We start from the raw sequence: 12979 nt of genomic DNA, 5'->3' as shown, positions 1-12979 counted from the left end.
CAAGTGTGAGAAATTTGTCAGTGTAACAGGAATGCTACTTGCCGCTACTGTGGCTGTGTAAGGCCAACAACAAGACCAACCACACCAGCACACAGGAGGGCTGCTAGTGGAGCATCCTTTGATCTCCTTTTCTAAGGAAAACGACTTTAAGGGGTTTACGATTTCACATTAATCCAACATACATATATCATTTACTTAGTTCAGGGGAAAAAGTCAGCACCCTGAGCTTCAGAGCAAATACAAACAGAAATTACAGAGAAAATATAAACAGAGCAAATAATACAAATCAACAGACAGGCTTCTGTCTGCCCAAAGCTATACATACATAGTTACCAGAGAGAGAGGCACCTACATCTGGGTTTTCAAAGCTACCCAGAGTCTCCACACAACACTCTTCCAATGAGTGAGCCCCAAGCAAAATGCTAACCTCAGAGTATATGTATACACTTCTTCAGGGTCAGAGAGCATCACAACTGTATGACTTAAACCCCTGTGACCTAAGCAGGTCATCAAAGACTCCCGATTCAATCAAAGACTCTTGATTGAAACAAAGACAAGACTCAAAAGTATTTGATTGCCTTAGTGCTGAGAAGCACTCCAAAACAAAAGACAACAAAAAGTCCCACTTTACTTGCCATTACAGTCAGAAATAACTGAAAAAAAATTGTGGAAATATGCCCACCTTAAAACTGGAGGTATTGATTGGTTTTCAGTCATTTTCAGTTACACAAATTAACTGACTAGGAAAGGCAAATGGCTTCCAGCCTCTTTCAGTAACCCTTTGAAAATAAGAGGTCTAAGGCAGTGAAACCATCAGAATCTTCCACAGCAGAGTCCACAAGCCAAATTTTTCAGGTTGTAAGGGAGGAGCTAGCAGAGTAGATTTGTAGAATTTAAGGCTGTGCTGTATTAAAAGGAAACCTGATTCTAAATAATGTACACATGCCATGAATAATAGCCATGGAAATCATGAAGCACCTGAGTTAGGATAAGCCAGAGAAATGAGGGGTACTTTTTATATCTGAAATTAGTATTAGCAGCATTCTTACTTAAAACATTACTGTTCTACATCAAGACCCTGTCACATAGAGCAGTATGGGCAATTTATTGGGTTGTTTTATTGATATATTTACATAAGGCATTAGGCTATTAAGTTAAAAGTAAACTGTTTTAAGGCAAAAAAAAAACCCTACAGCATAGAAATGTAATAGAATATTGTACAGTAAAAAATGATGTATATGAGGAATTAACATAAATCTTCCTGTGTTGCTCTGAATTGAAGCAGAAGGGAAAAAAAGCCAAACCAAGAGAATAATTTATGCAATGACTACAGCAGTATAAATAAAAACTTACTTCAAAGGAAGTCCAATTCAAAGTAAATTTTAAAAAGCCAATCTCCAGAGAACAGAAAATAAAAATATATTTCCCTTCTCAAGTACTCTGCCCAGTCCAACATGTCAAAGAGGAAAGGGACCACCAGCATAGAATATTGTATATATTATCAAACGTGGTCAATATTTTGGGTGTATTTGCTTTATTGTTTTTCTTTGTCATAAGGGAAGGTTCAGTCTAGAGTGGGGAAGGGTTGAAATCTCTGTGATATAAAAACAAAAGGTATCAATAAAATGATTTTAAAGTAAAAAAAAAAAAGGATAAAGTATAGTAATTAAGTTATATAAGGTCCCTCTAACTTTACCTACTTTCCAAAATGGAGAAACCCTCTTAGTGTATAGATGAGAATACTTCAAGGGACCTAGTTTTTCCTCCCTTCCCAAGTGAAGAGTATAGACAAACTTGAGAGCCTTTTGCAACTGTACCATGTTAGGACCTACTAACCCTAAATGCGCACTAGTATCAATGCTTAGTTTAAACTTCAAGTTCCATTTACCTAGAAAAAAAAGGAATAGACAATGTTGGGAATATCTCACACCTTAATGCTGGCTGTCAACTCTTTCTAAAAAATATAGTTTGTCTAAGGCAAATAGTATATATTTATAGTTTTAGTTTCTAGAAACAAGGGGAATGGTTTCAGAAAAACCTGGGAAGATTTATATGAACTGTTGCAAAGTAAGGTGAGCAGAACCAGGAGAACATTGTACACAGTAACAGCAATATTGTAACAGTAGTTACCTGTGAAAGACTTAGCTACTCTGATCAATACAATGATCTAAGACAATTGCAAAGGACTCAAGATGAAAAATGCACCTCCAGAGAGAGAACTGATTAACTCAGAGTGTAGATTGAAGCATATTGTTTTTCACTCTACTTTTCTTGCTTTTTTTTCCCCAACATGGCAAATACAGAAATATGTTTTGCATGACACCACATGTATAATGAGTACAATATTGTTTGCCTTACTAGTGGGTGGGAGGCCTAGAGGGAAGGAGAGAATTTGGAACTAAAAATTTTAAAAAATTAATGTTAAAAAGTTTTAAAAATTAAGAAAAGAAGTCTTAGCTCCTGTTGCCCTTGTATGTGTATGCTATCTCACCTACAAGAGTTAATGCAGGATGTCACAGAATCCTTTCCTTGTGACAAAGCTGGTGTCTTATTGGCAAAGCCCAGAGAAAAGAATTAAAATGCTCATTTTTCAAAGGGAAGTCAGTCATTTTGATCTTATACTAGCTCCCTGTCATGTAAAACTGGTATTTAAATTACCAACTAATTTCCTGATTTGTGCGGTCACAGGACTTAGTGAAGCAAAAAATGTGTCACAGGTATTTGCTTCCACAGTGGTGGCCTCTTTTCTTTTCTAAATTAGGTGCTGGAGACTTGTGTCAAGAACTGTGGCCATCGATTTCACATCCTTGTGGCAAACCGTGATTTCATAGATGGTGTCCTTGTGAAAATCATCTCCCCTAAGAACAATCCTCCTACTATCGTCCAGGACAAAGTACTGGCTTTGATTCAGGTAGGCTGTGCTCAGTTTCTATTTTAAGTTTGTTCGCCTCTCGATGAGCAAGGTGAAGTGGGACCAGTTATGAACTGCTTGTCATATTTTTCCATTATCTGTGGAAACAAAATACCTTCAGGTTTCTAGGGGTTTTTTAAATATTTCTTACAAAATTATATTTTTTGCATACTGATTAATTCTATTAAATTCTAAATGGGTTCTGAACCAGTAGATGAAGATGTAGTCATAAGTTCAAAGCCTTAACTAGTAAAATACTAAGCTAGTTGTTGCCACCAGAGCCCTCCTCAAGCCCCATTTATCTATGTCTATGTAGCAACTCAGTCTCTGTGTTTTATCAGGATTCTCATGAAGTAATAGATTTCAGGGAGGAGGAGTTTCTCCTCTCCTGCCCTGTTCAAGGAATTGTGTCCTCTAAAAACAATACTCCTACTTTTGTCACCCTGTTGGTCCCAAGGCTTAAGGAAAATTAAAAATATCTCTTCCTCAAAAAAAGAAAAGTGGAGAACCCAGCCCTAAGCCCTTACTATGAAAATGGCCGTGCAGTTCAGACCATATTCAGCCCCAAACATAGCTATCTCTGAAATCAGACCATAGAGCAGCAGTAGGTTTTTCCTAGGCTTGTTAACCTTGCTTTTGTAATGTTATGTATTCTTTTTGTCACGAGGGTAGGAATTATGAGTATTATGAGAACAAATTATAAATACAAATTATGAGATTTGTACCAGATCACACTGGACCAAGACACAAAAGACTTGGATTCTAAATCCAGCTTTGCTACTCACACACCCTGTGACTTTGAGAAAATCAGTCAGTCAACAAGCAAGTAATTAAGGGGGTACAGCACTTGTATTTGGGGAAATTGGGAAAGGCTTCTAGAAGGTAGTATTTGAGCTGAGTCTAGGAGGAAAGGCTTCTCTCAGGCAGAATTGAGGGAGGTTGTATGGGTCACTGATCTGTACATAGGACCCATACATAGGGTCTGATCCAACATAGGATTTATTATCTGCAACATGCCTAAAACCATAAAACACTATTGTTTTCTTTTTTTAAAGTATTCTCTTTGGTTTTTATATCATCTATATTTCCCAGCATATCCCTCTCCTCCCCTTCCGAAGATTGATTCCTATACAAAGAATAAAAAAAAAGGAGGGAGCAATATAGCAAGATCAGCCAAAACAAAAATGTCTGACATGTACCTCATTCCACATTCATGTTCTTCCACCTCTGTGAGGAACGAGCAAGGGTTAGGTACCTTGTGTCTTGTATGAGGCTAAACTCGGTTATTATAATTTTGTAACATCCATTTCAGTTGTTTTATTATACTTGTTTTTTCAATTTATATTGCACATAGTGTTATTCTATATACTGTTTTCCTGGTTCTGCTTTGCGTAGTTTGATATGTCTTCCCATACTTTTCTGTAATTATCCTGTTCACCATTTCTTAAAGCACAATAATATTCTAAATATTAATATATTACAACTTGTTTAGCTATTCACAAGTCACAGGCATCTGTTTTCCAGTTCTTTGCTACTATAAAGAATCTTACTATAGTTATTTTGATAAATCCTGGGCTCTTTCTGTCACTGACCCACTTGGCTTATATGTGAGACAGTGGGATTTCTGGGTCAAAGGGTAAGGACATATTAGTTATTTTCTTCCAGATTGCCTTCCAGAGTGCTAGGTGCAATCTCCTGCTTCACCAAAAGTACATTAGTATGCCTGTCTTTCCACAACCCCTCCAACACTGATTATTCCAACTGACTATTTTTTACCTTTGCCAAATTTCTGCCTGTAGAATGGAACCTCATAGTTGATTTGACTTTCATTTCTCTTACTATTAGTTACTTGAACCACCCTTTCCTATAATTTTTAATTGTTTGCCATTCTTCTTTTGAGAGCTGTTTGTTCACTTGTTAATGAACCTCCCTGGGCTGTAGTGAGTTATAACCTACATCTAGCAAACTGACATTGGGCTTGTGGTAAGAGTGTGCTGCCTACATCAGTTTGAGTGCGAGAGATCTAACCTCTCTATTTGTTCCCTTGATCCTATCCTTTCCTACATTTTCCAGGAGCTTACCCTCCCTATGTCTCTTTGCTGCTTGTCTCTATCTGTCTGTCTCTATGCTGCCCATTGGCACTTCTGCCATCATTCAACAGCCTCTCCACTATCCACATTTATCTGTATCCTTCTAATCTACCAAACCCCAGAACATTTCTGAATGAGTTCAGTGGTTGGCTCAGAGTCTCCCTTTCTACCCCAACTCCTCCCCTCATATTGGGGGACTTCAGTATATATCTATATCTATATCTCTGTATCTATAGATGTCTATAGATATAGATAGATAGATATCCATATCTATCTATCTATCTGTCTGTCTATCTATCTATCTATCATGTTCGCTCAAAGCCCTAGAGCACCTAGGTAGTATAGTGGATAGAGTGCTGGGCCTAGAGTCAGGAAGACTCATCTTCCTGAGTTCAAATCTGGCCTCAGACACTTCCTACCGGTGTCATCCTGGGCAAGTCATCTCATCCTGTTTGTCTCAGTTTCCTCATCTGTAAAATGAGCTCGAGAAGGAAATGGCAAATCCCTTCACTATCTTTGCCAAGAAAACCCCAAATGGGTCATGAAGACTCAAGAGTTGGACATTACCGAAATGACCCAACAACCACAACAAAAAATTGGCTCGAGAAAACTTGAAATCATGCTATGAGGCAGTATGGGATAATGGAATGAACGCTGCCCTGGGAATCGGGAGACTTGGGTTCTAATTCCTTAATTCATCCCTTTCTTTCTACTCATACAGCTATCACTCTAGTTCATGTCCTTATCACTCCTAGCCTTAAATTCTAGCCTACCTGCCCCAAGTCTCTTCCAGCTCCAACCCATCCTCCATACAACTGCCAAAATAGTTTTCCTGGTCTGATTGTGTCACCTCTGTACTCAGTAAATTCCAGAGGCTCCTATTAGCTCTAGGATCAAATGTAAACTCCTCTGTTTGGCAGTTAAAACTATTCACATCCTGGCACCTTCTTTTACACATTACTCTCCTCCATACACTCTGTGATTTAGCCAGTTTACTGGTCATTACACACAGTTTTGTTCTGTTTCCAGTGTCCATGTCTTTGTGCTGACTGTCCCCCATGCCTTAAATGCTCTCTTCTTATCCTCTGCCTCTTTCTTTTGGACTCAACTCAAGCACTGCTTTGAGGAGGCCTTTCCCAGTCCCTTCACCTACTAGTGCCTTCTTCTCTAAGCTTACCTTGTATTTACTTTGTATGTATCTTGTTTATCCCTATAAATATACAGGTTATTTGTAACGCCATTATATGTTCTATCTAATGTATCCATTAAAATGGAAGCTTCTTGAGGACAGGAATTTTTTTTGTATCCTCCGCATTTGACACAGTTACAGTTCCTGCCTGTGTCTTTGGATGTTTGTCTCTTTTCCTGGGCTCCTCTCAGAACTCTTAGTGTAGCCAGCAGAATGCTTCCCATTGACATCTTGGTCTTGAAGGGGGGAATAGAGAGGAGGATCCGATAAATATTTTGGAAACTCCAAGCACAGGCTTGGACAGTCATAGTAACTGGATGACCCAGGTGCAGGGACAGAACCCAATACAAGTACCAGAAGCTTTTCAGTACACTGCTGAATCAGTTCCATGCAAAATATAAGTAGTGTCCCTGCCTGGCTATTGAGAATACATGATGGGGGTGGTGGTGGTGGGGTGACATATGTTCTTCTAGAGCAGAGGCTCTAAGGAGACTTTTTTGTCATGAACCCTTTGGGCACTTTGGTGAAACGTTACTGTGGTTTCCTATGTTCATAACTGAAGGAAATGCTAAACTTCATTTAAAGGTTAGTGAAAATAAAAATGTAATTTTTTCCCAACCAAAGTCCTGGGCCTCTTTAAACTTCTTCATGGAGTACTTTGGGGTCCATGGACCCAGGATAAGACCTCCCGTTCTAGAGAAACGTGAGTTTAAGAAAACGTGAGTCCTATCTGATGACCCTGTAGTTCACATAATGCAAGTCAGTTTGCAGTAATCAGCATCTGGAATCCAGTAGGAACCACTTCCCTGTTTCAGTAGATAGAGGACGGTAGAATTAAAAGTTACAGTGGCCCACAAAATGGGATTTCTCATCAGATCTAAAGGAAGGATTAATTATAATTAGCTATATGGGCTGTCTGCCACTCAATCCTAACATTCTATTGACTTCTCAGTTACTACTGAGAGATTTAATAACTGATACACCTTTGGCTTGGTGACCCATTTTGCTGGAGATGCAAGGATTAACTAGATTTCTAACTAGATGAGTGCTTTACTGGATGTGTCCACCCAGCCTAGGTTTGGGGCCCAGGAAAATGCAGCACTAGTAGTATGGGTGCTCTGGAGAGGTGGCATTGAGGAGTGGCACATTGTATACAAGAAGGATCATCAGGAAAGGAGGGGAAAGAGTTTCTTCTGAAGGGAACTTTGGATCTGATTTCTCAAGCATGGAATGCCAAAGAAAGACTATACCCCCTAGACCCCCACACTTAGATCTCTAGGCTGTCAAGCATGAATTCTTAAAAGAGGGGTGGTCCTAGGGCCACTTGGGATCAAAAGGTTATACGTACAAGGTGGTGGTAAGTTGGGATGAGGGAGGAGAACTGGTGTTCTGGGTCCAACTTGATATGGGCTCCCAAGTCACTAAACACCAGGAAAAACATAAGTTGGGGCGGGGGGAAGGAAAGCCCATTGATTTTTAAGGGTCAACACTTAGATCAGGGTAGAACAGCATCCTGTGATACCATGTTAGTGGTCATTGTTTCACAGCCCAAATGTATTATAGGCATAAACATACTTAAGCCCTGGGTAACTGCCATTGTGACTCATTGGGGCACCCATATGGATTGTACTAGTGGGCTGGACAAAACAAAAACTTTTGGAGCTGCCCCAGCAATCCCAGGTCACCAGTACTAAACAATAATAGAATACTAGGGGATGAGAGAAATATCTGCCCAAATCTCAGAAATATAAGAGGCTGGTATTCTGATCTATGTCACCTCTCTGCTTCACAGCCCTGTGGGGCTAGTGTGGAAGATCAGTGAACTCAAAGGCCAGTGAACAGTTTGTTACTTTGTAAATAACACAACCTATCTCTGTGGACTTTCCAGACATCACACAAAGGGTGGAGGGAATATCATGGGCAGCCAGGGGACGGTATGGAGTGACCAATTTGAAGAAGACATTCTTCTTCTTAATACTTTATTGTTAAACAGTTAAGGTCAGTTAAGGTCAGTTCCTTTTTACCCGGGAAGGGATACAGTATATTATAGCAGTTATTTGAACTCCCCTGCATATTTCCACAATGTAGTTACATGAGACCTAGAAAGCATTAACATTGTAACATTGGCTTTCACTGCTATGTAGATGATGGGTGTGAATCCCTACTGTGGAGCTGAGACTTGTAGATGATAAACCAGCTCACTATCTACATTAGGCATATGAGAGCCCAAAGGGCTGGCAATAAACCTCAGCTCAATGGAATGCAGCTATTGACACCCTTACCTGACTCATCCCTGCCTCTTGGGCCACAAAGAGTACCATGGGCATACAGCCAGGTTTTAGTAGAAGTTGCGGCTCACGTTACAGATGTAGGACACATTTCCTTGAAAAGGCAGATCACTTGGTCCTGGCAAATAGACTGTGTTCTGCCCATCTCCTTCCCACCGGGGAAGGAAATACACTCTTACAGCAGTGGATCCCTTCCTAGGATGCAGAACTGCTGTGCCCTTACTGAGTGCAACAGTAGCTACCATCAGCAGATTCTTAACTAAAATGGTCAAACTTCCATTTGGGTGCTCTGAGATCATTGCCTCCAGCCAACGCATCTGCTTCCTAGCTGAGGAAATACAAGACTGGTCATAGTCGTACCACATCACTTAGAAATTTCACTTTCCCCCATCATCCCAAGGTGCCAGCCTCATCTAAAATTGGAATGAGATGCTGAAGTACCAGCTTCGCATCTCATTTCTAGGATTGACCTGCTGGACTGAACACCTACAAGACTCAGTTACTACAGTCCTAAGCAGCTGAAACATAGCCTCCACTGGATTGCTTCCATCTCACCAGTTGCTTAGTGATGGTGTCCCAACTGAGAGTGTGGAAGAGGGATTCGTAATGGGAATTACACCTTATAACAATACTTTTTCATTCTGCAGACTTTCACAATGGAGGCTGCTGAATTAAACGTGGCAGCCCTGAAGCCAGATATTATTGCCCTGGGTGAAACTCATAAAATATCATTCAGCTTTAAAGTTGACCTATCCATGATAATGTTTAGACTCTTCCATCTCAGAATCAGATTCCTAAAAATTAGTAGTGGATGAGGGAATAAACCTAGATTACTCAAGTAATCATGCATCGCCAGCCCAGTGATGCATGTGTAGCTGTTAGTCATGCCAAACCCTTGGATGAGAATGAGGGGACAGCATCCTGTGGCTCCAGCTGTAATGATGCAAGGGCCTGCCACACTTACCCTCCAGGGCCTTACCACCCCAGTCAGAGCCTTCAGCTATCAGGATGCCAGCAAGCTAAGAAGATGTCTCAGAGTGAACCAGATTGACTGCTGAGTATGTGTGCATACCCTAGAAGAGCTGACAGGCCTTCCAGCCTCGGGACTCCTAATGTGTCTCTGTGGATTTGGGGAAGCCACAAGTCAGAAAGAGGATGATAGACTGCTTTTGTCACAATGTTTCCAGACAGAACAGTGAGGCAGGGTATAGCAGTGAGACATGGAAGTCTTCAAACTGACTCCATGCTGGGATTGTTCAGAATGAGCATGCCCTACCTCATGATGTTCATGCTTTCAGTGCCTTACTAGCCTGTGTCCTGTACAGAGGTTGCCATTTCTGTTCAGTCAGGGACCATCGAAGTTGTCATATGTCTCTCACTGGTACCAGTCAGCAGGAGTTGGGGTGGATTGTAGTGGGCACCACTCCGTACCCACCAGAATTAAGCAAGGCTTGTAGACGGCAAAGCAGAACCAGGAAGGCGGATAAATGAAGATATCAGCAGTAATCACTAATTAATTATGTCCTACTGTGTGCCAGGCACTGTGCTAAACTGATGAGAAAGAGTACCTTACACCAGAGCATTAAAACTCTACAGGATATACCAGGGTGGCTTCCCTTACCTGGTGGAATCTGAGCTCCATATGGGCTGCTTCCACACAAAGATCATGAGGGTATCTAGGGAACAAAGAAGACAGAAAACTGCACCCTCCTATCGTGTCTCTTTTCTAGTTGTTTCTCCAGTATCCTTAATTAATCATGTGAATGGTTCTTCAGCTCCAAGTCCTCATTGCAGTGGATCACTGGGTCTAATCCAAGACACTCTCTTTCTTTGTGTTTCTGTTTATCTTTCTGTGTCTTTTTCTGTCTCTGTGTTTGCCTCCGAGCCTGTCTTCTCCTGTCTCTGTCTCTGTCTTACTGTCTTTCTATCCCTGTGTCTGTCTCTCTCCATCTTCCGGCTCCTATTGCTTACAAGTTCAAGTCTCTTTTATCTTTCGAAATTTTCCCTTGAGACTTCTATCACCTCAGACTGTTGTCCTATATCTCTCGTCCCTTTCACTGTTAAACATCTAGAAAGAGTCTTATGTATTCACTGCCTTTACTTCATTACCACTCATTCACTTCTCAGCCTTTTGCAATATGGCTTCCAGTGCCCCTTCTTTCCTGAAACTGCTCTCTGAAAGATTGCCAGTGAACACCATTAAATACAATGGTCTTTTAAAAATTCATTTTTATTTGATTTTTAGTTCTGAATTATCTCCTTTCCTCCTCCCCTTCCCCCACCCACTGAGAAGGCAAGAAAAACAAAATCCATTATAAATATGTATAGTCACACAGCACAAATTTCTGCATTAGTCATGTCTGAAAGAAAAAAAGAAGGAAAAGAAAATATGCTTCGGTCTGCACTCTTGAGTCCATCAGTTCCCTGTGTGGAAGAGGAGATCATGTTTTATCACAAGTCTTGGAATTGTGATAATCAGAGTTCCTAAGTCTTTCCAAGCTGATTATGTTTATGATATTGTTGTTATCATTTTCCTGGTTCTGCTCACTTCACTTTACATCAATTCTTACAGGTTTTCCTGAAACTGCCCCCATTATCCATCCTTATACCACAGTAGTATTCCATCACATTCACATTTGTCCAGCCGTTCCCCAACTGATGACTATCCTCTCAATGTCCAGTTTTTTGCCACTACAGAAAGAGCTGCTATAAATACTTTTTTGTCCATATGAGTCCTTTCCTCTTTCTTTGATCTCTTTGGGGTGTAGACGGAGTAGCAGTATCACTGGGGCAAAGGGTTTGCACAGTTTAATGGCTTTTTGGGCATAGTTCCAAATTGCTTTCTGGAACGGTAGGACCAATCCACAGCTCCATCTGCAGTGCATTAAAGAACCTGTTTTCCCACAGTCCCTCCAGCACTTATTTTCATTTTCTGTCAGCTTTGGCAGTCTGATGAATATGAAGTGGTACGTCAGTGTTGTTTTAATTTGCATCCTCTAATTATTAGTGATTTAAAACATTTTTCATATGATTGTTGATAACTTGGATTTCTTCCTCTGAAAACTGCCTATTCATGTCCTTTGACCATTTATTAATAATACAATGGTCTTTTCTCATTCTTCATCTTCCTTGAGCTTTCTATGGCATTTGACACTTGTGTCAAATATTCTTCTGCTGATTCCAAGATATTTCTCTCTATTAATTCTTCTTCCTGTCTGACTGGTCTTTATCAGTTTCCTTAACTGGTTAATCATCCTCTTCCTCCCCTTTAACAACAGGTGTGTTCCCCAACTGTTTGAATTATCTCAAACCATCTTAGATTCTCCTGCTATACTCTTTTCTTTGGCAATTTCATTTGATCCCATGCATTCGTTTTTTTTGAATGAACTTTAAAAAAAATTTAGCGAAAATCTACCTTCTTTTCCTTCTACTGCTTTTCCACTGAGAAAGTAAGGAAAAAAACCTCCATTTTCAAACATGAATAGTCAAGAAAAACAAATTTCCATATTGACCATGTCAAAAAAAAAGTCTCATTTTGCATTCTGAGTCCTTTACTCTTCTATCAAGAGGTAGGTAGCATGTTTCATCATTTTTCCTCTGGAATAGTGATTAGTCATTACTATGGTCAGAGTTCCTGAATCTTTCAAAGTTGTTTGTCTTTACAGTATTGTTGTCGTTGTGTAAATTGTTCTTCTTGTTCTGCTCACTTCCGTCTGCATCAGTTCATAAAAGTCTTCTCGGGTTTCTCTGCATCCGTCCCCTTCAACATTACTCATAGCCCGATAGTATTCCATTACGTTTATGTGCCAAAACTTGTCGAGCCATCCCCTAGATGATGGACACCCCTTTCTAATTCTTTGCCACCACAAGAAGAGATGCAAATATTTTTGTGCATCTTCAGTTACAACTTGTTTTCCTAGGGACAAGTCCTTCCCTTAACTACTCTCCCTCTAATTTGCCCATTCCCTTCTGTTTTTCTGGTGAGTGAAATGTATTACTGCACTCTATGCATGTGTATTCTTCTCCTCTCCTTTGACCAGTACAAATGAGAGTTCAGCTGTCAACTACTACCCACCCCCTTACTCCCTGTTTTTGTAGACTTGTACTTACATATATGAGCTTATGTGAGATAATTTCCCTAACCTTCCATCTCCACCTCTACCCCCAGTGTTTCTCTCTTCCCCTCCTTTTCCATTCTTCTTTCACTATTATCAAGACATAATAAAATCACTCCTAGGCCTGTTATATAATTAGATTTCCTCTCTGACCTCTGATGATGATAGAGTTCAGAAGGGACACATGTATAACTTCCCCACATTAGGATATAAGTAGTTTATCCTTGCTTAATCCCTTAGGCTTGTTCATTTGTGTTTACCTTTTTATGTTTTTCTTAACTCCTGTGTTTAAACTTCAGAGTTTTGATGCATCTCTGGCTTTTTCATCAGGAAGAACTGGAAGTCCTCTGTTTTATTAAAGGCCTAGTTACTCAACCCTGTAGAAT

The 12979-nt window shown here is 40.2% G+C and overlaps 1 protein-coding gene across 3 annotated transcripts in view; it reads left to right on the top strand.

Annotated features, from left to right (window-relative positions):
- The window catches only part of TOM1L2 (target of myb1 like 2 membrane trafficking protein), a 142684-nt gene that overhangs the window by 54836 nt on the left and 74869 nt on the right, over window positions 1–12979 (top strand). For all 3 annotated transcript variants that reach the window (XM_036739690.1, XM_036739696.1, XM_036739685.1), the window contains exon 4: window positions 2762–2911. In XM_036739690.1, coding sequence (XP_036595585.1) covers window positions 2762–2911 — 150 coding nt within the window. The remainder of the gene's footprint in view (window positions 1–2761; window positions 2912–12979) is intronic.

This window comes from Trichosurus vulpecula, chromosome 1 (genome assembly GCF_011100635.1).
Source record: "Trichosurus vulpecula isolate mTriVul1 chromosome 1, mTriVul1.pri, whole genome shotgun sequence".
In the NCBI taxonomy this organism is placed as follows: domain Eukaryota; kingdom Metazoa; phylum Chordata; class Mammalia; order Diprotodontia; family Phalangeridae; genus Trichosurus; species Trichosurus vulpecula.
The sequence above is the reverse complement of the archived record's forward strand: the minus strand, read 5'-3'. Positions and strand labels throughout refer to the sequence as shown.